The following is a 24,756-nucleotide window of genomic DNA, read 5'->3' as shown; positions in this document are numbered from 1 at the left end:
CAGCAAATTCACTGATTTTACTTAGTATGTGTTTGTAATTAGAAATATGTGTCTCTGAATGGCTGTCACAGAAACCCGTTTATGTGAAGAATGCTATTTTATCAGTTAAATCTCCTGTGTCTAAAAAGGTACTGAAAAATGTGTTGACCACATAAAATTCTCAAATGTTCCAATATCTTAAGAGTGTGTATATAGGGTAAATTGTGATATGTATATGTGTGTATGTAGAATAAAGAATGTAGACTAAGCCTTTTGGATATTTAAAGTTACAAACATTATCAGAATTGTGAAGATCCAAAAATTAGGTGTTGAATGTCACCAGTAACTGCTTTCACAATTTTAAAACAACAGTATTCATCTTTTTTTTAAATGTTTATTTATTTATTTGAATGACAGTTACAGAGAGAGAGAGAGAGAGAGAGAGAGAGAAAACATGTACTTTATCCTCTGGTTCCCTCCCCAAAGGTGGCAATGGCTGGGGCTGGGCCAAGCCGAAGGCAGGGTATAGGAACTCCACCTGGGTCTCCCATGTGGGTGGCAGGGGCTATCTCCCACTGTCTTCCTAGGTGCATTAGCAGGAGTTGGATAGGGAAGCAGAGCCAACAGTGCTTGAACCTGTGCTCCCCTATGGGATGCCAGCATTGCAGACAACAACTTAACCTACTGTGTCCACACTTGCCCTCACAGTATTCATCTTGACTGATTAGCATTGAGATAGAGGTAAGGAACATTTGAATACTTAAATATTGGGTACGTTCTGGATCCTAACAAAAAACCTTATGGCCAATGAAAAGTTCCCTTAGTAACCTCAAACATCCTGTTGATCGTCTTTGGAAATACATGCTAAGTGAATGAAGCTCATTTGGATTGCTGTGCAAATGTTTCCTGCTGTGGTCTGTGTTAACACTGACATCCATTGCATATTTTAGTTTGGCTAAGAACTTTGGGACTTTTTGTTGGCTTGAGTAATGTATTTATCCAAATTCAAAAACAGTTTTGGAAAATACAGTCTTATGACATTGAAACGTCTATTTTTCTAGCCCTTTCAGCAAATTAAAAACAAAACCAAAATCCTCAATATTCATACTTGTAGGTCTCACTTGAGCCAATTTCAGTTGGTTATGTTATCTTAAAGGGCTTAATATTGGCCAAAAATTGGCAGATGTGTTGGTGGCTTCATAGTTTGCTCTGCCCAACAGTGTTTCTATAGTAAGAGAACAAATTGAAGGAGGGGGGGAGGGGAGAAGAGGGAGAAGGAGGGAAGGAGGATGGGTGAGTGAGAGACAAGAGGCAGCGAGAGACTCGCACATACACACACAGAGGAGACTATGCCTGTGGGTCTAGTGGGAACAGTTAGCAGGATTAGAGGAGGAGTTGAAAACAATGCCTATGGCTTTAGTAGCCCCCCACCCCCACCCCAGGTTCATCTTTGAGTGTCTAGGGATTCTCTTTATTCAGCGTTGATCTAATGAATAGCATCAGAAAAGAAATTTGTCAGACCTCGTGGTTATATCAAGAGTTATATAGGAAAATAGCAATGAGTCCTAGGAAAATAAATAAGGATAAGTTCAGGAAACATAACTGAACCTGCTGCACTGGTATAAATTGAATAATAAAATTCCTAGTCATATTTTGCCATAAATAGAGGTTTGGGAGTTTGTCATTCACCTTATTTAAAATTCAGAAATATTAAAGGAACAGGGTTCTCTCATTACAGAAATAATAGAATTCCAGCTATTACTGAGTTAGGGTCATTTAAATGGTGGTAGCACGCATTCTATCAGTAAGTGGAACATCTGTGTGCAGTGTCCACCTGCTGCTGATCTACTACCCCCACTCCGAGCACTTTTCAATGAACTGCACTTAATCATTTTAAGACTTCTTCTAATGAAGCCTTATCTAGATTAACATTTTAAGCACAAATACTTCTAGGCATTAAAACTCTCACACTAAATGAAATTGCATTGTCTTGTTTACCCTTGTTGATTAATAAGCAATCTGTTAACTGTTAGAACAGTCCAATTGTGGCAGTAGATGGAGATTAGTAATTCCATGATGTTTGTAGATATAATCATCATTTCTCCTGAAGGCTTTGAATTAGAATATCGCTTACACAGTATCCGTAGGCAAAGAAAGGATATAATATTTTTCGACATGTATACCCACTACTTTGCTTGATTTGTTCAGCTTAGGGTCACTGCAGTAATACAAATGCTTCCAGGGGCAAAATGCTATTTTGCTGCATGCTTATCCCTCTTAAATAGTGTGAATGTCTATTAAAGGATACGCAGCAACCAACAAATAGTGCAGCAATAATCCAGTATCTTAATTTCTGTTTTCAGAGCATTATTGCTTTGTTAATCAAGCTTCGGAAGAAAAATAATGCTTATCTTATTTTTTCAGATAACAGACTTTATATATCAAAATTCGTTGCAATCTTATTTAACTTATTCTCAGCCAGTAGAAAAACTGACCTCATTGCCTTAAAGTACTAGGGCTAAATTTGAAGACATTTCATTGCTTTTGGAGGGTGTTTCTATCTTTTGTGTTTCCTTTGACCTTGAATCAAAGCATGTCGATCCGATTGGCATTCTTGTGACCTCCTTGATTTATTTCATTAGGTTAGAAATTGGTAATGACCAAGGTGTCAAAACAGGACCCTAAATTTCACAGGGGGAAATCAGTGAAACAGAGCGAAGGCATGAGATGTAGCTGAGTTCTTTTGCATTATTGAGCCTCTCCAGGAGGCCTCCAATCCAAAGACCATCTCAGGGCCCTTCTTGTCCTGTATTCACATCTGAGCGAAGTCACTGGAATCTGAAATGATCCTGGAAGAAGGTGTTTCATGTTTGGGAAACTCTACCCTGAAACGCTCACAGCTGGGTCTGTTTCTGTGTTACAGTCCCTCTGCCGGGAAATCAAGCAGCGTCGCCGAGGAGTGGCCTCGATCCTGCGATTATGCCAGCATCTCCTGGATGACCGGGACACCTGCAATCTGAATGCAGACCACCAGCCCATGCAGCTGATCATCGTAAATCTTGAAAGAAGGTGGGAAGCCATTGTCATGCAAGCCGTCCAGTGGCAAACACGGCTACAAAAGAAGATGGGCAAGGAATCTGTGAGTGATGTTTTTTAAACTCTAATGGTCTGTCATCATTTTTAAGACAAGAAATAATTCTTTCAGGGTTTGGAAAATGTGTTCATCTTATAGCTGGTTTTGCCAACTAAAAGGGTAGCTGTCCACTAAAAGAAATTTCGCTTGGCATAACACAGAGATTTATTTGCCTGGATAAGGTGCTTTTTAGTGTATCCCATTGTCTTTTTAAGAAGTCACGTGGAAATTCCACTTAACCTTACTAAACTAAACCATTAATTCTTTCAATCATTACTTCACCAACAATATCCATCAATCATACAATACCCCATAAATGTTTTGCTAGCAGGTGGCGGTGCATACGAAACACTGTGTATGCTCTGCAGGTAATGCAATGGAATACCGTATATTGCTTACCTTACCTTTCTCTTGCATGATATGAGTCAACACTGTCTGTTCGCCAGTCCATAATTGTTCCTCTGCTGATAGAGTTACATTCTGAAAACTGGAAGGTTTCCTTCTAAAGTTTTAATGCCATGTTTTATAGGGGAGGTGATTCCTCCAAAGAATTTTCCAAATTGAGTTCAGATTTAAGCTATTTCTAGATGAAGGAAATATATATGACTAGAAGTTGTTTTATTAGAATATAGGATGCTCATTTGCCCCATAAGCCTTTATATCCTTAAGGAAAGAATTTACCATAAAAAGATGACATCCTCCAAAGACAATTGAGGCCAGCAGGTATTAATTAAAAGTCCACCTCTCATGCTTGACTTGTCTAAATAAAGCACATACACACATGTAGAATGGAAAGTTTTCTTTAAATGTGTTCACTGTCAGATCTATCTCTTGGAAAGATCAGGATTCAAAATTGAAAAATCAAATGTGAAAATCTTGCCACTGAAAAATGGTTTCCTCCTGTGAATTCTAATTTTAACAAAGCTTTAATGTTTGCTATCCAATGTGTCTGGCATTAGGCACTGGGAACAGAAAGGGCAGTGAATCAGTGAGCCTGCTCATTCTTTCTGCACCTGTAGCTATGTTGAGTCTAGGCCATGATTTTATCCTCAACAGTTCTATTTAATTGTTTTGAATGGAAGTTGTTAAATTTCCTAACACTTCAAAATTATTACCCGTAATCAGAGTCTACATAATTGGATGTCTTTTCTTGAAATGACCTATTTGTTGCGAAGTTATCTAGCTGGCATGTTTCCCTTTTTTCTTTTTTTTTTTTTTTTCTTTTCCTTTCTTGCTTTTTTTTCCCCTTAGACTGGTAGGGCAGAAGAGGTTGCCATTATTTTTTCTATGCTTTGAAGCCTGTGAGTATGGTAGTGACCATAATAAGATGTAGGCAAAAACCAACTACAGCAGGAAATGTTCAAATATTTTGGAGGTATTCAAAGTGCTTTGGGGGAGATGCAACTGGTTTTCTTTGAAATCATGTGATCAGAGTCACTGGACTGGATCTCTGCAGATTGCATGCCAATATTTTTGCTCAACTTCTATGGTAAAGTGAAGATTTAGCTTTGAAAAAGCAGGGCTGCTTTTTAGAGACTTAAGCTGCTACAGAGAGGTATAAATTGCAGATAGACGAAAGTATCCCCTTTAGGTTGGCTGCTGTATGTATGGGTTGCTTTGAATGATGAAGGTAGTAAATAATGTCCTCCATACCAAAAAATGTTGAAAATCACTGTCAGGAGAAGGATGGAAGAGTAGAGAGTGGGCGGATGGCAAACAATACAAAGAACAAAGCATATATCGTTTGGAGAGATTTTTCTCTGCTCTCACCCCTGTTCACTGGGTGACTAGTTTACAATGCTTTGATAGGCACATGACTATCTAAGCAGTCGGGGAAGCCATCTTTGCCAAGAATCAGAAGTTTCTAGGTGGTCTGTTTGCCTGTTCATCATGTGACTCCATCCTCTGCTTGTTTTTAGAGATTGTCACTGTTGTACCTGCAGGGCCTATGACATGCTTGCACATAGTAGGTGTTTGATAAAAACCTGCTGCATGAACATGTGCATTTTTATTTAATAACTCTGTTCAGTTCTGGCATTTGGTTTGGACTTCTTATACCTATATTCAAAATATTCACCTTTTCACAAAGTGGCTTTGAGTGTTGTCATACTCTATAAAAATATTTTACCAAGAAGATGACCTTTAACCTTTCTTCTGAGATCTGCATCCCCCACTCAAGGAGACTGCTAGCCTCCGCATGAAGTCTGGGGAAGCCACAGTAGCTCATGTTGTTAGCAGGCAGAATGCCAGAGAGGAGAGGGAGCTCCACTGAGAGTGGAGCCTTCCTCAGAAGGAAAACCTGAAAGGAGGAGTGATAACCTGTGGAGTGTGCAGAGGGCTAGGAATGGTTCTCGTTTCCTCTGATCACGGTAGAAGCTCTCATCTCACAGAGCGTGTGAAAGAGGACTCAGCAGCACGTGTAGCTGGCAAAATGAGACTAAAGGCTGCACACTGGACAGTATCAAACTGTTCAAAAGTAATGTAATTACCTCCCAGGACAGTGTTCAATATTTATGGGAATTCAGGTACCCAGAATCCATCAAGGTAGAATTCAGTGCCAAGATTCCAATCAAGAGCCATGCAAAGAAGCAGGAAGCTTCAGCTGAAGAGGGTAAAAATGTCAATTTTTTTTAAAAAGCCAAAAATGATACAGAACATAGAATTGGTAGACAAGAACATTAAAAGTTATTACCCTTGCATTCCATATGGTTAAGAAGCTAGAAAAATATTGAGCGTGTTAAGTAGAGACATTGAACATATCTATCTGAAATCAAACTTCTAAAGATGAAACTATAATTACTGAGATGAAACATCCACTGGATAGGATTAAAAACAATTAGACATCCCAGAAAAAATAATTCATAAGCCTGAAAACCTAGCAAGAGGAACTATCTAGAAAGGAAAAAATAAATAACTGTAATCAGAATCTCTAAAAGAAAGATAGAGAAAGTGAGAGAGAGAATGAGAATGAGAATGAATATTTTAAGAAAATAATACAGGTAAACATTAACCAGAGTGCGTAAGATGCAAGTTAAGATGCCTTGGTCACATGGCAGAGTTCGTGAATTTGATACCCAGCCTTATCTCATGAGTCCACTTCCCACCAATGCAGACCCTGGGAGATGGAGACAGTAGCTGGAATAATTGAGTTCTTGCCACTCATGTGGGAGACCTGGGTTGCATCCCCAGCCACTGGTTTTGTCCCTGCCCAGTCCCAGCAATTTCTGGCATTTGATGAGTGAACCAGCAGATGGAAGCTCTGCTTCTCTCTCTGCCTCTCAAATGAATAATTTTTTAAAAGATTTATTTTATTTATTTGGAAGAGGTACAGAGAGGGAGAAGGAGACAGAGAGACAGACAGACAGACAGACATCCTCCATCTGTTGGTTCACTCCCCACAGGGTCGCAATGGCCTGGACTAGGGCAGGTCAAAGCTAGGAACTTGGAGCTTCATCCAAGAACCCCAATGGGATCAGGGGTTCAAGCACTTTGGTCATCTTCTACCACCCTCCCAGGGAGCCAGATTGGAAGTGGAGCAGACTGGACTTGAACCATGACCCATATGGGATGCCAGTGTTGCAGGCAGTGGCCCAACCCTGGTCCCATAAATAAAATTTTTAAAAAGAAAAAAATGGTCAAAATTTCCAAATTTGAGAAAAATTATAAACTCAGAGATCCAAGAACCTCAACAAACCTCAAGCACAGTAAGCATGAGTAGACAATGAACATCACAATGAAGTTGATTAGAACCAATGACAAGTGAATACATCCTGAGTACCCAGAAGAAAAAAAGATGCCATATACAAGAGGAAGAGGGGGACAGAGACTGGGAGAGGAAGAAGGAAGACAGTCAGACTTCTTGTCAGAAACAACGCATGGGGCTGGCGTGGTGACACAGCAGATTCAGCTGCCACTTGGGTGTGATGCCGCATCCCATATCAGAATGCTGGTTCAAGTCCTGGCTGCTCTACTTCCCAATCTCGCTTCCTGCTAGTGCATCTGGGAAGCCAATGGATATACACAGAGGAAATATCATTTCAAAAAAGAAGAAAAAACTGTGGAGTTTTCAAATATGAACAACTGAAAATACACGTAACCAATAGACTTATACTACAAGAAGAATTATGGAAAGTCCTTCAAACACCCCAAAAATGATAACAGAAGTCATAATGGGTTATTGACCTACATATGAACAAATTCAAAAAATTCTTGGCTAAAATCTTTGTGACCATTGAAGGAATTGCAAAGGATAATAGAGAATCTTCTTGGGAATGATAGATACATTCATTATCTTTATTGTAGTGATCATTGTGTGAGTGTATTCATATATCTAAAATATTACATTGTAAGTATATACAGTTTATTTTATGCAAGTTATCATCATTAAAGCTGTTTTAAAAAGCATATATACCTATTCAGAATGTTCGTTACACAGGGCCTGATAGATTGCTTTGAATCCCGGCAGGGAGTAGAGTTGCCTTGTAGTAACTATAGGAAAATGGGCATTCCTTTTCTGAGGGACTAACCATGGTAATAATAGCTACTACATACTACTAAGATAGCAGGCACTGGTCAAAGGGATTTGCATATTAGGTCACTTAAGATTTTTAATAGCCATATCTGTTCTATTATTATCTTCCCAATTTTACAGAAGAAAAGTTTCAGCAGGTTATCCATGGTTACCCACTGGAGTCAGTTTCCTGAATTGGTATCCTAAACAGCCTCTCTCTGAGGAATTCTCTTTTAATGAAATAATGGTATATTTGCAGCTGCTTCTAAATCAATTAATAGGACTGTTCACTGTGCACTTACTCCTCATGTAGGATCTCTGTCCTTAATGTGCTGTACACTGAGGCTTAATGCTATAACGAGTACTCAAACAGTATATTTCACTTTGTGTTTCTATGGGGGTGCAAACGATTGAAATCTTTACTTAATGTCCACTAAACTGATCTTCTGTAAAAAAAAAAAAAAAAAAAGAAATTATCAATTCCCAACTTGACTCTCACTGGGATTAAACATGACAATAGGTCTGATCTGATTTCATCATGATTTAAAAAAAAAATCATCTATTATTTTTCACTTTATGTTTCTGTGTGGGAACAAACTGTTGAAATCCTTACTTAAGGTATACTAAGCTGATCTTCTGTATATTAAGATAATCGAAAATGAATCTTGATGTGAATGGAAGGGGAGAGGGAGTGGGAAAGGGGAGGGTTGTGGGTGGGAGGGACGGTATGGGGGGGAAAGCCATTGTAACCCATGAGTCATACTTTGGAAATTTATATTCATTAAATAAAAGATAAAAAAAAATTAATAGGACTGTTAAAAATATAAATTAAGACAATCACATTTGGAAATTAGGTGATTCTGCTTTTCAAATACAATATAAAAAATTACAGGTCAAATTCCTGTATTATTATATGAAGAAGTTTTAATTGCCAAAAATTAACCATACCTAAATTGTCTAAGAAAAGTAGCAATTTATGAGAACTGTAAGAAAGGATAAGCAAGCATTTTTTTTTCAAAGTACTGGGGAAAATGTAGAAAGATTGGGGTAGCCATGTGAATTGGTTGACCACTAACAGCTCATTGACACTTATTTAAGCATTTCCTCTTGAGTACTGGAGTTTCTTATTAAATTCACACATGCCTTACAGAAACTTGACATTCATGGAAATTCTAGTAAGAAGGCCAGTTTGCCAGTGGTGATTTACAGAGACCACAAATCAAATCTATTTTTTCAAATGCCATCTTGGTATACCTCTCTGCACTGGACAGGGTCAGTCTAATCCATCCCATGAATCCACCAAATTACTAATGCAAGAGGGTGCCGTCAGTGAAAGGAAATATGTCTCTCATGGTTTTAAATGTTTGTCTCATATTAATTTTGATTATTTAATTTTTTGGCAAAGATACCCCTAAGAATTCAAATTGTGTAAATATCAGCACAAGGGTGAGGCTGCTGTGTTACTTGCTTGTTGTGTTCTGCAAGTACAGTATCCTAGTTACACGTTACCATATGTGGGGAGCAACTCGGACTAGACTAAGTTACTGGAATTAAGACTTATTCTATGCATCTGCTCTCCCACAATATGGCGCTGGGAGAGAAGAAAACAGCTTCTACACAGCTGCCTCCAGTTCAGCCAATAAACTGTAGGACTTGCTCCTGATTGGAGGAGAGCAGTGTACTCGGCGTGTGGGCAGCAGAGTTGGGATTGGCAGAGGAGGACTATAAAGGAGGAGAGAGACGGCATGCACCAGGAACATCTAAGGGGAACATCTAAGGGGAACACCTGTGCAGCCCCCAGAGAGCCGGCCGGCGGTGTGCCGCTCCCCCGCGGAATTGGGGAATGTGGCAGGGGGAACCGCCCTTCCACGGAGGTGGAAGGGATGGTAGCCAACCCGGGAAGAACCAGTAGCAAACCCGGGGAGGGCCGAGCAGACGAAAGAACAGCGCAGGGTTCTGTGTCGTTCCTCCACGAAGAGGGGGAGCGACAACCATATCTTCTTTTTTTTTAATTTTTTTTGTTTATTTTATTGAAAGGCAGAGGTCAAGAATGGGTGGGGTGGGGAGAGAGAGAGAGAGAGATCTTTTATCTGCTGGTTCACTCCCCAACTGGCTGCAATGGCTGCAGCTGGGCCAGTCCAAAGCCAGAAGCTTCTTCCAGTTCTCCCATGTGGGTGCAGAGGCCCAAGCACTTGGGCCATCTTCCGCTGCTTTCCCAGGCACATTAGCAGGGAGCTGATTCGGAAGTGGGGTAGACAGGACTTGAACTGGCACCCATATGGGATGCTAGCACTGCATGCGGCGGCTTTACCCACTATGCCACAGCACTGGCCCCAGCACAGTAATTTCTGTTAATATACTGCTTGCTATTAGTTGATCAGTACTCTGCATTTGTACAGTACATTTGTCCATGACTTGTGAAAAATCTGAAGACTCAAGTATATTGGATTTAGTTAAAGAACAACATTTGGGAAAAAACCCAATGCTTTCCTCCATTCTCATCCATGGGCTTTTCTATGAAGAGTTGACTTCATGAGAACAAATTCATGGATGGAATTAGTATTGGTATTAGTTGGAAAAATTTCAAACTCTACAATAAGAAGCTACTGAATAAAAAGGTAAAGGTAGAAAGGGAAATAATTTCTTTTGAATAAGTGAAATAAAAAATTAAATTTTGAATAAACAGTTTGAATAATAAAGTTTAAATTTTAACATCTATTTTTTATAAATTAAATGCATTGGATAAGGTCAACTATCATCACTCAATATTTTGTACTTCAAAAGTATTTATAAGAGTAATGGAATGGGCAGGCGCTGCGGCTCAATAGGCTAATCCTCCAGCTTGCGGCACCGGCACACAGGGTTCTAGTCCCGGTCGGGGCACCGGATTCTGTCCCGGTTGCCCCTCTTCCAGACCAGCTCTCTGCTGTGGCCCGGGAAGGCAGTGGAGGATGGCCCAAGTGCTTGGGCCCTGCACCCCATGGGAGACCAGGAAAAGCACCTGGCTCCTGGCTCCTGCCATCGGATCAGCGTGGTGCGCCAGCCGCAGCGCGCTGGCCGTGGCAGCCATTGGAGGGTGAACCAACAGCAAAGGAAGACCTTTCTCTCTGTCTCTCTCTCACTGTCATTGTCTGCCTGTCAAAAAAAAAAAAAAAAAAAAAAAAAGAGTAACGGAATGAGTTCTATACAAAACTCTCGAGTTTGTTGTTAGAACTTTCTTGAATCCAAAGGGGAAAAAAATGATCTGTCCATTAACATGGATGTGAGGCTCAGGTGGAAAAATATGTTCAAAGTGTAGTAATATAAGGCTCTTTGAGTGGTGATGCAAAGTAAAGACTGCGCTGTAAATATTCCTACTCTGCCACTCTTCCCTCATAGCTTTTCAAGTTCAGATTGTTCTGTCATCTCTCTGTGCTGTCTGAGCAAGTGCTGTTCCTATTTGGAGATAGAGCAAATGCAAAGTAAGAAATAAAAGAAAATTGTCCTCACTTTTCAGAAAGCTGAGAATGATTTTTTTAGAGTTAATGAAGGATCACGTTTAAAAAGTGAAGCTAAACTTGATTTGACTAAGTATTACTTTCTATTTATCTTGATGATATCCCCAAATAATGTCATTTTCTGCTAGATTTGTGAGAAGTATGTCCCAGGGTCCTTCACAATAACTGAGGTCACCACTGGCATTGAACCAGTGAGTTTGGAGAGACAACAGCAGCAATGGATAGAACAGCCCTGGATGCAGATGGATTTTCCCATAGATGGCAACTTTGGCCCCACTGGGGAATGATTTCTTCTATAACCACTGCAGAATACTGTTACTGTCACATTCATGCTGAGGACAGATCTCACATAATGTGTGTGTGTGTGTGTGTGTGCGCGCGCGCGTGTGTGTACTTAGTACAGCTCTGCCTAGTGCTGTTGGAAACCCAAACCTTTAGATGGAGGCAAGGAAACTTATCTTTCCTGTATCAGTTTCCTTACCTGTCCTTTCTCAGGTAAGGCTTCTGAATGGCCCCATTGCTATTGTCATAGTGAGTTATCATAGCTGCTTTCATACTATAGTTATCAGTACCAAATAAATCTTTCTTGCTTTTTAAACAAATGTTTTGAATAGGAATAATCTGGATTCTTTGAGATACCTTTATTTCAGTGAGTATGCCTTTAAATCTTTAGTGAATTTAGAAAGTTAAGCTTTTACTCTTTACAAAAAAATATATATTTTTTGCTTGTGCTCTGACACTCCAGAGCCCTAGTGTTGAAAACAAGACCTTGTGTCCAGAAAAGCCTTGCATTTATTGGCCTTGAAGGTATGCAACACATCTAGCCACGTAATTGAAAATAATAAGGCCACGATAAATGGGATGGCCCCAGGGTAAAACACCCAAGGGATTCAATTGGTGTCACTTTGCATCAATGTCCATGCATCATGGTAATTGAGGTAACATAACCAATTACCACGTTTTAATTAGAGTTCTAAGAACTTGAGAAAATTTGCAATGATGAGACAGCTCACTTTAAAAAAGAAAAAAAAAAAAAACAAGAAAGAATGAAAGACAAGGGTGGGGGAGACCCCCACAAATTACGTTCCCCAAGCTTATTTCTTGCAAGCAGAGATTACATAAAGTGATGTTTTGTGAGTCGTCTGTATTCCTCACACTTTTTCCATCCTTTAATCTTTCTGTTTGAGGATGTATTTTGAGACATCAAGTATCTTAACATGTTATTTTGTGATTACAGTAACAGCCTTCTCAGGTTAATTGACTGGTGGATTTACAGATTTATGACCAACAAGAAAAAATTTTGTAGAAGATGACCTTTGTTTATAATTTCTTTTCTCATCTAGGTGTTTTTCACCATTGAAACTTGGGGATTCATTCTACGTTTTTAAGTTAGCGCCTGAACCCGGTGACACATTATTAAATTATATATTTCTCCAGCTCTGGTTGCTAAACAAAAATAGACCTAGATTCCACCTCCCCCCGCTACCTCCAAATTAAAAGCAGAAAGAATTACTGCATTTAGAAAATAATTTTGACTTGTGGCAATTATTTTTATAAGGCTAGAGTTTAAGTGAAAAACCTCCTGTAAAATTTTAGTGCTGCTACATAATCAAGTAATTATGTAATTACTTGTACTTAATTACTTACAAGAGATGGTTGTTAAAAAAAAATCTTTATACATGTCAAAAACAGCTCTCTTCTTTAGAGTATTTCTAGCCAAGCTTCAAATACCAAAAAAAAAAAGCTGTTTAAAAACTAATCTCTAATAAATTTATTTTTCTTTCATTAATCCCTAAACATTTTCCCAGCTTCCCTCCTAGTGTAGATCCTGGGAGGCAGTGGTGGTTGTTCAAGTAGCAATGGGGTTCCTGCCACATGTGTGGGAGACACTGAAGTATAAACCAGCAGATGGGAGCTGTGTGTGTGTGTGTGTGTGTGTCTTCCTCTATCTCTCAAATAAATAAAAATTGTAAAAAGAGATTTTAAAGTGAAAGTCAAAATGCTTGATGTTAAACATAAAATTTGGGTCCTTAATGTGAGGGTTTTCAGTAAACAGAGTAGCTTTTCAAGGGAAGTTTAGGGATTTCCTTGCATGTTCCAACAGAATACGGTGACTAAGAGCTTGGCCAGACTCTCCCGCTTAGTAGCTGTGTGGTCATGGTAACTTAACATTTCTATGCCTCAGTTCCTTCTTATGGTAGAGGTAGCAATATACCTACTTCATTAGCTATGTGAGGTTTAAATGAATTAAAGTGTGAAACAGTGTTTTGAACAGCAGCTGCCACTTAGTAAATATCACTTAGTGTTATTATTTGCATCACTGTAGGGACCAAGTCTTATTTATCTTTGTAATTATTTAGGAATAATACATTCCTAGCATATTTGGCAAATACTATATGTTTGCCTAATAATACATGTGAACAAATGACAGAGAAGGGAGTAGATGAGGAAATCCTGTAGTAAGTTACAGGTTGCATGGTTGACATAATCATCCATCCTTATCCTTATCTTTTCTAGGGAGAGTGGGCTAAAACTGAACATGTTGAATTAATTCTGGATACATGCCTCTCAGTATCTTCTGATTTAGTTGATCCTTTTATTTCCTTATTTTTCATTTTATCAATTTCTGTTCTAATTTCTATTGTTGTTGTTGCTGTCTGCTTGATTTGTGCTTAAACTGTTCTCCTGTCTCAATTTCCTCAGGCGGGAGTTTAGGTTACTAATTTTATCTCTCTCTTCTTCTTCTTCTTTTTTTTTTTAAGATTTTATTTATTTACTTGACAGACAGTTACAGACAGTGAGATGGAGAGACAGAGAGAAAGGTCTTCCATCCGCTGATTCACTCCCCAAATGGCCGCAACAGCCAGAGCTGAGCCTACCCGAAGCCAGGAGCCAGGAGCTTCCTCCAGGTCTTCCACGTGTGGGTAGGGGCCCGAGCACTTTGGCCATGTTTCACTGCTTTCCCAAGCAATAGCAGAGAGCTGGACTGGAAGAGGAGCAGCTGGGACTTAAAGCGATGTCCATGTGGGATGCGGGCACTGCAGGAGGCAGCTTTACCTGCTATGCCACAATGCCGGCCCCTCTTTTCTTTTCTAATACATATGCATTTAATTCCATAAATTTCCCCGTAAATGCTACTTTTAGTATATTCTTACCATCATTGAAAAGAATTATTTTTATTTATTTTTGATACTTTTATATTTTATCTATTTTTTTAAAAAAGATTTATTTATTTATTTGAAAGTCAGAGTTACAGAGAGGCAGAAGCAGAGAGAGAAAGGGAGGTCTTCCATTGCTGGTTCACTCCCAAGATGGCTGCAATGGCAGGAGCTGGGCCGATTCTTGAGCTTCTTCTAGGCCTCCCACATGGGTGCAGGGGCCCAAGTACTTGGACCACCCTCTGCCACTTTCCCAGGCACAGTAGCAGGGAGCTAGCTCCAAAGTGGAAGAGCTGAGACTCAAACCAGGACCCATATGTGATGCCAGCTCTGCAGGCAGAGGCTTTACCTGCTATTGCCCCTATCTGTTATCTTGAGATTTCTTTAACCTATGTGTTATTTGGAAGTATGTTGTTTAATAACCCAATATTTGGGCTTTTTTTTTCCTAGCTATCTTTCTATAATCGATTTCTTGTTTAACTCATTATCGTCTAAGAACATGCATTATATGATTTCTATTCTTTTAAACTTGTTAAGGTTTTGTGTCCCAGATTGTGGTCAGTCTTGGAGAATGTTTCATGTGAACTCAAGAAAAATGTGTTTTCTGCAATTGGTCAATGAACTGTTCTATAAATGCCAATTAGATCAAGTTGATTGATAGTGCTATTCAGGTCAACTGTATCACTAATGATTTTCTGCCTGTTTGATCTATTAATTACTGAAAGACAGGTATTGAAATGTCCAACAAAATAACAGATCTTCTATTTCCCTTTTTAGTTGTATGAGTTTTGCCTCAGTATTTTGATGTGCTGTTGTTAGGTGCATACAGGTTTAGTATTGTACGTCTTCTAACAGAACTGACCCTTTTTTTGTGCTATAGTGCCCATCTGCATCCCTGATAATTTTCCTCATTTTGGGTCCTTTTTTTTTTTGAAATCAATTTACTTACTCCAGCTTTCTTTTGATTTGCATTAGCATCATGTGTCTTCTCGATTTATCCCTTTACTTTTAACATGCATCTTTGTATTTAAATTGAGTCTCTTTAGACAATATATGGTTGGGTCTTAACCTTTTATCTATCCTATATTTTAATTGCATTATTATGACCATCTATGTTAAAATAGTTATTAGTACTGTTAGGTTAATTTCTATCGTATTTATAATTATTTACTGTTCATTGCAATTGTTCTTTTCTCCCTTTTTTTGTTTTCTCTGTTTTTAATTAAGTATATTATATGATTTTATTTTTCTTCTCTGCATATGAATTATACTTTTTTTAAAATTTTTGAGGGTCTATCTAGAGTTTGCAATAGAGTACATTTTAAACTAATCCAATAGTGCAGGTATTCTTAATTTCTCTCTCTCATTTCTTATGATATTCCTCTAATTCATTTAGTCATCATCCAAAGCTTTGTTACTGAAGATGACCCCAAACTATGATGAGTCAGCATATGACTTCTCAACTTTATGATTGCGTGCAAAGGCATGCATATACAACAATCCCGTTTCAACCTCAGTATTCAATAAAGTATTTTCAACCTTTTGTTATAAAATGGGCTTTGTGTTAGATAATTTTATCTAACCATAGCTAATGTCGGTTTTTGAAGTATGTGTAAGTGAGGCCAGGCTAAGCTATAATGTTCAGTAGATTAGGTGTATTACATTTTATTTTTGACTTATAATGGGTTTATCAGAGCATAACCCATTGTAAATTGAATATCTCTACTGTTATTTAAACAGTTATATTTTAGTTCAATTAATAATAAGAAAGAAAGGTTTTATTTTATCTTCATGTAGCTTTTCTGCAACACTTTTTCTTTCTTGATCTAGATCCAAGTTTATGACCTCTAACATTTCCTTCTCCTTAAAGAACTTTCAGTATTCCTTGCAGAGAAGTTCTGCTAGCAGTGAATTCCCTCAGTGTTAGATTGTCTGAGGGAGCATTCACTTTTCTTTCATTTAAAAAAAATGCATTTATTTGAAAAAGAGAGAGAGAGAAAGAGAAAACTTTCATCTGCTGATTTAGTCTCCAAATGACACCAACAACTGGGGCTGGGCTGAGCCAAAGCCTGAGTCCCCTACATGGGAGCAGAGTTCCAAGTGTTTGAGCCATCCCCTGCTGCCTCCCAGGCTGTGCATTAGCAAGAAGCTGGAATCTGAAACAGAGCCAGGACTTGTACTCAGGAACTCTGATAGGAATTGTCAGTCTCCCAAGCAGCATCTTAACTGTTACACTAAACACCTACTCTTTCACTTTTGAAGGAGAATTTTCTGGATATAGAATTATAGGTTAATGAAGATTTTTTCTTATCACACTTTAAATATTTTATTCCAATAATTGGCGTTATTTCTGATAAGAATGCCAGTTCCCTGTAGGTTAAGTTTTTCACTCTCTGCCTTATTTTTAAGATTTGTCTCATTGTCTTTGGTTTTATGATATTTGCATATGATTTGTTCAGGTGTAGGGTTTTTGTTGCTGTTATTTATCTTGCTTCCAGGCTCTGTGATTTGGTGTCATGAATTTGAGAGTATTCTCAAGCACTTCACTTAAAATATTTCTTCTGTCCCATTCTTTCTTTCTGGCATCCCAAGTACACATGTGTTACACATTTTGAATTGTCCCATGCTTCCTGGATGCTTCATTCTTTTTATCTCTTTGCATTTCAGTTTGGGAATTTTTTATTGGCCTGTCTTCAAGCTTATTGATTCTTTCTTTGGCCATGTCCTGTCTACTGACGAGCCACCAAATGCATTCCTCACTTCTACTTCTGTACTTTCTTTTTGATTCACTCTTAAAGGTTCTGTCAGTCTGCTCCATTACCCATCTGTGCTTGAGTGTTTCTGCAGAATGCCCTTGCATTTTTCCATCAGGGCCCTTGGTATATCAGTCACAGTTTTTAAACAGTTTTCTGTCTGATAATTCCAAAAGCTCTGTCACACTGAGTATGGTTCTGATGCCTGTTTGGTTTCTTTAGGCTGTGTTTTTCCTTGCCTTTTTGTATGCTTATAAAATTCTTTGTTGGAAGCTGGATTTGATGTAGCAGGTACTAGGCCTTGAGGTTTTATGCTAATATGGCTAGGAGTTGAGCTATATTTTCATGTTTGCCATAGCTATATTTCTTTCATGCCAAGTTTCAAATTCCTTTACTCACTGGTTTTGTGTTTGTTTGTGTTTGTGTGTTTTTTTATTTTTTTGTCTCTTCCATTGTCTTTGGTGTTTCCTAAGCATTCATAATCAGATATCTTTAATTTCTTTCAGCTCTAATCCACTGTGATTTTTTTTTTTTTTTTTTTTTTTTTTTTGCCATTGGAGGGCAAACTTTAATGGACTTAGGAATTTTATGAAAGAGCAAACATGACAGCCCATGAACCATCTAAGTTGTGAACAGAGAAAAAATAATTGATTGGATCCAGGGCCTGATATGGTATAGTGACTCATAGGTTATTGAGTTTCCAGACTGTAGGCTCTACATAATGGCAGTTGTCCGTGCATTCTTGTCAAAGAGGAAACTGGCATTGTCAACCCATGTCAGCAGCAGCTACAGAAGACCTCCCACAGGGAAGACACGAACCAGGGTTATCGGAAGTAGAGATAGACGTCTTGCCTTCTATCCCCACAGAATTAGGAACGGCCCCTGTAGCCTAATTTTGTTTCAATTGTCAGAAGATTCCTAGCACCGTTCCCAAACTGTTGGCTGTCTTGACAAAGCCTTCTTGCCAAAGGGAGGAACTATTGGCAACTTGAGGGTGCAAAAGCGAGACATTCCGGAATGTTCTCATCTTGCTTTTAGTGGTGACTCTAAGGGATCTGTCTCCACCGTGATTCCAAGGCCTTTGGAGCACGTTCCCTTCATGGTCCCCACTCCCAGAAGGCCCCAGAACGGGTCCACCTCCTGTGGAGTGGCCTTGGCTCTAGGAATACTGTCTGGTGGTGGCTGCAGTATCTGTTGTACTCAGTAATCACAGTGGATTACCCACAGTGGCTCCACCCTCCTTGGGAAAAGGAAAGGGGTGAGGGGAATGATCTCTAACCTTAAAATTCGCTCATATTCTGTCCTGGGGCTGTGACCTTCACAAGTGTGTCTTAGTTTCCTCACTGCTTAGGTAAGACAGGAGGACTAGAAGGTGCTGAAGTTGGAGAAATGCCCTGATTTCAGGGAGATACGGCTCTAGTAAAGTAGAGAGTAGGTCTTTACTGTGGAGAACATTCTGGACTTAGCTCACAATGGTTCCTCTTCCACTTCCGTCAGAATCACCGGATGGCTAGACTAAATTATATATCTCCAAATACCTCTTCCCATTCCACCCAGCATACTACCATGTGGCTTAAAAGACTCAAATCTATTATAATTATGTTATCTCAGTTAGCCAGAATATATTATAGCTCCATTCTGTTGCTAAATCATTGTTCACAACTTTCTAAGTCTCTGTAGACTGATCCCATTCTAACCATGTTGCCCCCAATAATAGCCTGTCTATCTAGTCAATTCCAAATAATAATAAAAAATCAGCAAAGGATATGACCAGCTGATTCACAAATTAATTAACACAAATAGTTACCAAATCTACGAATAAATGTCCAATCTAATTAGTAATGAACAAAATGCAATGTAACATAATTTATCAGTTGCTTTTGTTTACCCCTCAAAAAGAAGGACAGTTCATGATATATCCTTGTGTTAGAGAGGGAAGAGCGGGTTTTAAGCTGCAGAATCTTTAGCTATTCACCAGTATCCTGAGACATATACATATCCTTTGGCCTACTATTTATCTTCCTCAAATTTACCCTCAGAAAATAATCTGGGCTATGCATATGAAGATGTCCATAATGTTTTATTTATAAAACCAGAAAAGAAGGAAATAATATGAATTTAGAACAATATCAGTTTTAAGTAAACTTTTAAGAATATTCAGGGGCCGGCGCCATGGCTCACTTGGTTAATCCTCCACCTGTGGCGCCGGCATCCCATATGGGTGCCGGGTTCTAGTCCCGGCTGCTTCTCTTCCAGTCCAGCTCTCTGCTGTGGCCCAGGAGGGCAGTGGAGGATGGCCCAAGTGCTTGGGACTCTGCACCTGCATGGGAAACCAGGAAGAAGCACTTGGCTCCTGGCTTCGGATTGGTGCAGTGCCGGCTGTGGAGGCCATTTGGGGGGTGAATCAACGAAAGGAAGACCTTTCTCTCTGTCTCTCACTGTTTATAACACACCTGTCAAATAAGTAAAAAAAAGAATATTCAAAACTATTAAAATCACAATTCTCAGACATACTTTATAAATTGAAAGGCATTTATGAGGCCGATGCCGCGGCTCACTAGGCTAATCCTCCGCCTTGCGGCGCCAGCACACCGGGTTCTAGTCCCGGTCGGGGCGCCGGATTCTGTCCCGGTTGCCCTTCTTCCAGGCCAGCTCTCTGCTGTGGCCAGGGAGTGCAGTGGAGGATGGCCCAAGTGCTTGGGCCCTGCACCCCATGGGAGACCAGAAGAAGCACCTGGCCCCTGGCTTCAGATCAGCGCGATGCGCCGGCCGCAGCGTGCCGGCCGCAGCGGCCATTGGAGGGTGAACCAATGGCAAAAGGAAGACCTTTCTCTCTGTCTCTCTCTCTCACCGTCCACTCTGCCTATCACACACACACACACACACACACACACACACAAAAGGCATTTATGATACAATACAGAACAAAAAAACAGAGTATGTATGCATGATTAAATCACATATTCACAGGAATTGCCTCTGGATTATTAAGGGTGATTTTTATTCTTTATGTTTTTTTATACAGAAAAAAGCATAATTATACAGGAGAAAAATTCTAAAAATCTCACCTAACTTCGGAGTTCAATTCTAATACCGCTTTTCATATTTCCCTCTGACTTCCCTAATCCTCACTGATCTTTCCCATTTCTCTGTTCACCCATCGCTACCTAGCTTTCATGTCGGTATGTTCTTTTCATTCTTTTCTCCTTTCCCAGCAATCTCAGCCATGTCCATAGCACCAGGACGCATCTATACAGTCTCGTGCTCTCCTGGCATCTCTGTAGGATGTTCCAAACCCAGTTTGTCGAAAATAAAACTCCTGATCTGTCCTAACAAATCCCTCTCCAGAATTCTGGATTTCAAGGAGAGACATTTTACATAATCTCTGCAGCTATGAAGAGCCGAAGTACGTGGGTCGCCCTCGACATCCCACTCACTTTCAGTCTATTTTTCTACGTCCTCAGGTCCAGTTTGTGTTGCTCTTTTAAGTCCATCTTCTTTCCTCGATGATCTACCACCTTAGTCCAAGCTACCAGAATCTCTCACATGCGAGTTAAATCATGTAAGGTACTTAGGATATTGCTAGTCCGAAGCCAGGAGCCAGGTGCCTCTTAATGGTCTCCCATGCGGGCACAGGGGCCCAAGCACCTGGGCCATCCTCCACTGCCCTTCAGGCCACAGCAGAGAGCTGGACCAGAAGAGGAGCAGCTGGGACTAGAACCAGCGCCTATGTGGGATGTCGGTGCCGCAGGCTGAGGATTAACCTGTGCCATGGCGCCAGCCCTGCAGTAACGTTTTGCTGTCTACACTCTAGCCTTTGTAATGTTTTCAAACCACTTAGCTGATCAGTCCACCTTTCCTGCCTTCCCAGACTGACTTCCAGTCACATATCCTCTCTCCCTCTCCAGGCCAACCAGGCTGCCTGCTGTCAGGCCTTCAAATGCAGCACACTTCCTCCTGCCTCACAGCCGTGTTCCTTCTGCCTTCACTACTCACCGGCACCCTGGTGCCACTCACGGAAGATTCCGATTAGCCTCCAAAATCAGCTCAAAGCCACTTCCTCGGCAAAGTTTTTACAGACCTCCTAAAACAGATCAAGTCCACCTCTTATAAATTATCACAGATTATGACTTTACTCCTAGATCAAGGCTAAACCGTATCTGTTTTTCTCAGTACCTTAAGTTCGATAAACATAGGTTGAGTACATAAATAAATTTGCTGAATATATGTTTCTTGAATGAATGAGTGAATGCATGGAAAGTTTATGGTAACTTGCTTTGGTCTACCTATTTATTTTTTGTTCATGTGTCAGCCAGGCACTAATTTTGTCTTTTTTGAACTAGCTGCCCACCCTCTGATATATCCATGTTTTGGCAACCAAAGAAACCTCTAGGTATGGTTCTCTCATGCAGAGTTGCCTGGCCATGTGCTTGAACCAGTTAGTTTGGGCTAAGGTATAGAAACCCAACAGGCTGGGGGCTGGCAGGAGTCCAGGCCAGCTGTCTTCTGTGGGGTGCAGCCTGCTTCTTCCTCCGCACTATGCAGGCCTGTATTAGCATTGTCTGTCTGTCATGGCCTGAGAAAAGTTGGGAAGCATTGGTCTAGAAGTGATAGGTATCAAGCATTCACATCAAACTGCTCATCATGAAGCAATAGTCACATTTAAATTTTGATCGAAGAGAAAACATTTAAGTGGAAAATGCTTCTAGGGTCAAATAATTCTTTTATCTCACTATAGACAGGTGAGAGTTTCTCTGATTTTTTAAAATTCAGGTCTAATATTTTAGGTCTGCTGTTTCACTTGAATTATATTTATGATTTTTTAACATATAAATGACCAATGATGAATGTCAAAGCAAAGATGCTATGTTTAGTCATCCAGGGAACTAAAATTAATATACTGCTACTGAAAAAACTAATTTTTTTATTTTTTTAACTTTTATTTAATGAATATAAATTTCCAAAGTACAGCTTATGGATTACAATGGCTTCCCCCCCATAACTTCCCTCTCACCCGCAACCCTCCCCTTTCCCTCTCCCTCTCCCCTTCCATTCACATCAAGATTCATTTTCAATTCTCTTTATATACAGAAGATCAGTTTAGCATATATTGAGTAAAGGTTCCAACAGTTTGCACCCACATAGAAACACAAAGGGAAAAATACTTTTTGAGTACTAGTTATAGCATTAAATCACAATGTACAGCACATTAAGGACAGAGATCCTACATGAGGAGTAAGTGCACAGTGACTCCTGTTGTTGACTTAACAAATTGACACTCCTGTTTATGGCATCAGTAATCACCCTAGGCTCTTGTCAGGAGCTGCCAAGGCTATGGAAGCCTTTTGAGTTCACCGACTCTGATCATATTTAGACAAGGTCGTAGTCAAAGTGGAAGTTCTCTCCTCCCTTCAAAGAAAGGTACCTCCTTCTTTGATGATCTGTTCTTTCCACTGGGATCTCACTTGCAGAGATCTTTCATTTAGGTTTTTTTTTTTTTTTTTTTTTGCCAGAGTGTCTTGGCTTTTCATGCCTGAAATACTCTTATGGGCTTTTCAGCCGGATCCACATGCCTTAAGGGCTGATTCTGAGGCCAGAGTGCTGTTTAGGACATCTGCCATTCTATGAGTCTGCTGTGCATCTCGCTTCCCATGTTGGATCGTTCTCTCCCTTTTTTATTCTGTTGGTTAGTATTTTCAGACACTAGTCTTGTTTATGTGATCCCTTTGACTCTTAGTCCTATCATTATGATCAATTGTGAATGGAAATTGATCACTTGGACTAGTGAGATGGCATTGGTACATGCCACCTTGATGGGATTGAATTGGAATCCCCTGGTATGTTTCTAACTCTACCGTTTGGGGCAAGTCAGCTTGAGCATGTCCCAAATTGTACATCTCTTCCCTCTCTTATTCCCACTCTTATATTTAACAGCGATCACTTTTCAGTTAAGTTTCAACACTTAAGAATAACTGTGTATTGATTACAGAACTCAACCAACAGTATTAAGTAGAACAAACAAACAAAAAAATACTAGGAGGGATCAAGTATTAAGTTGTTCATCAACAGTCAGGGCAAGGGTTGATCAAGTCACCGTTTCTCATAGTGTTCATTTCACTTTAACAGGTTTCCTTTTTGGTGCTCAGTCAATTGTCACCAATCAGGGAGAACATATGATATTTGTCCCTTTCGGACTGGCTTATTTCACTCAGCATAATGCTTTCCAGATTCCTAACAGGGATCACTTTTTAGTTAAAATTTAAACACCTAAGAATAATTGTGTGTTAATTACAGAGTTCAACCAATAGTACTACAACAACAAAAAAATACTAAAATGGATAAAGTATTACATTGTACATCAATAGTCTGGACAAGGGCTGATCAAGTCACTGTTTCTCGTAGTGTCCATTTCACTTAACAGGTTTCCCCTTTGGGGCTCAGTTGGTTGTCGCTGAACAGGGAGAACATATGATATTTGTCCCTTTGGGACTGGCTTAATTCATTCAGCATAATGTTTTCTAGATTCCTCCATCTTGTTGCAAATGACCAGATTTCATTGTTTTTGACTGCGGTATAGTATTCTATAGAGTACATGTCCCATAATTTCTTTATCCAGTCTACTGTTGATGGGCATTTGGGTTGGTTCCAGGTCTTAGCTATTGTAAATTGAGCTGCAATAAACATTAATGTGCAGACTGCTTTTTTGTTTGCCAATTTAATTTCCTTTGTGTAAATTCCAAGGAGTGGGATGGCTGGGTTGTATGGTAGGGTTATATTCAGGTTTCTGAGGAATCTCCAGATTGATTTCCATAGTGGCTTAACCAGTTTGCATTCCCACCAACAGTGGGTTAGTGTCCCTTTTTCCCCACATCCTCGCCAGCATCTATTGTTGGTAGATTTCTGAATGTGAGCCATTCTAACCTGGGTGAGGTGAAACCTCATTGTGGTTTTGATTTGCATTTCCCTGATTGCTAGTGATCTTGAACATTTTTTCATGTGTCTGTTGGCCCTTTGGATTTCCTCTTTTGAAAAATGTCTATTGAGGTCCTTGGCCCATCTCTTAAGTGTGTTATTTGTTTTGATGTTGTGGAGTTTCTTGATTTCTTTGTAGATTCTGCTTATCAACCCTTTATCTGTTGCATAGTTTGCAAATATTTTTTCCCATTCTGTCGGTTGCCTCTTCACTTTCCTGACTGTATCTTTTGCAGTACAGAAACTTCTCAATTTGATGCAATCCCAAATGTTAGTTTTTGCTTTGACTGCCTGTGTTTCCGGGGTCTTTTCCAAGAAGTCTTTGCCAGTACCTATATCTTGCAGGGTTTTTCCAATGCTCTCTAATAATTTGATGGTGTCGGGTCGTAGATTCAAGTCTTTAATCCATGTTGAGTGGATTTTTGTGTAAGGTGAAAGGTAGGGGTCTTGCTTCATGATTCTGCATGTGGAAATCCAATTTTCCCAGCACCATTTATTGAATAGACTGTCCTTACTCCAGGGATTGTTTTTGGATCCTTGATCAAATATAAGTTGGCTATAGATGTTTGGATTGATTTCTGGTGTTTCTATTCTGTTCCATTGCTCTATCCATCTGTTTCTGTACCAGTACCATGCCGTTTTGATTACAACTGCCCTGTAGTATGTCTTGAAATCTGGTATTGTGATGCCTCCAGCTTTGTTTTTGTTGTACAAGATTGCTTTAGCTATTCGAGGTCTCCTGTGTCTCCATATG

The 24,756-nt window shown here is 39.7% G+C and overlaps 1 protein-coding gene across 11 annotated transcripts in view; it reads left to right on the top strand.

Moving 5' to 3' along the window:
* AKAP6 (A-kinase anchoring protein 6) overlaps positions 1 to 24,756 on the top strand; it is a 618,005-nt gene that overhangs the window by 558,718 nt on the left and 34,531 nt on the right. For all 11 annotated transcript variants that reach the window (XM_051822153.2, XM_051822154.2, XM_051822151.2 and 8 more), the window contains one exon: positions 2,903 to 3,118. In XM_051822153.2, the coding sequence (XP_051678113.2) occupies positions 2,903 to 3,118 (216 nt within the window). The remainder of the gene's footprint in view (positions 1 to 2,902; positions 3,119 to 24,756) is intronic.

This window comes from Oryctolagus cuniculus, chromosome 12, assembly GCF_964237555.1.
Source record: "Oryctolagus cuniculus chromosome 12, mOryCun1.1, whole genome shotgun sequence".
In the NCBI taxonomy this organism is placed as follows: Eukaryota; Metazoa; Chordata; class Mammalia; order Lagomorpha; family Leporidae; genus Oryctolagus; species Oryctolagus cuniculus.
Note: the sequence above shows the minus strand (reverse complement) of the source record. Positions and strands in the feature narration are given on the sequence as shown.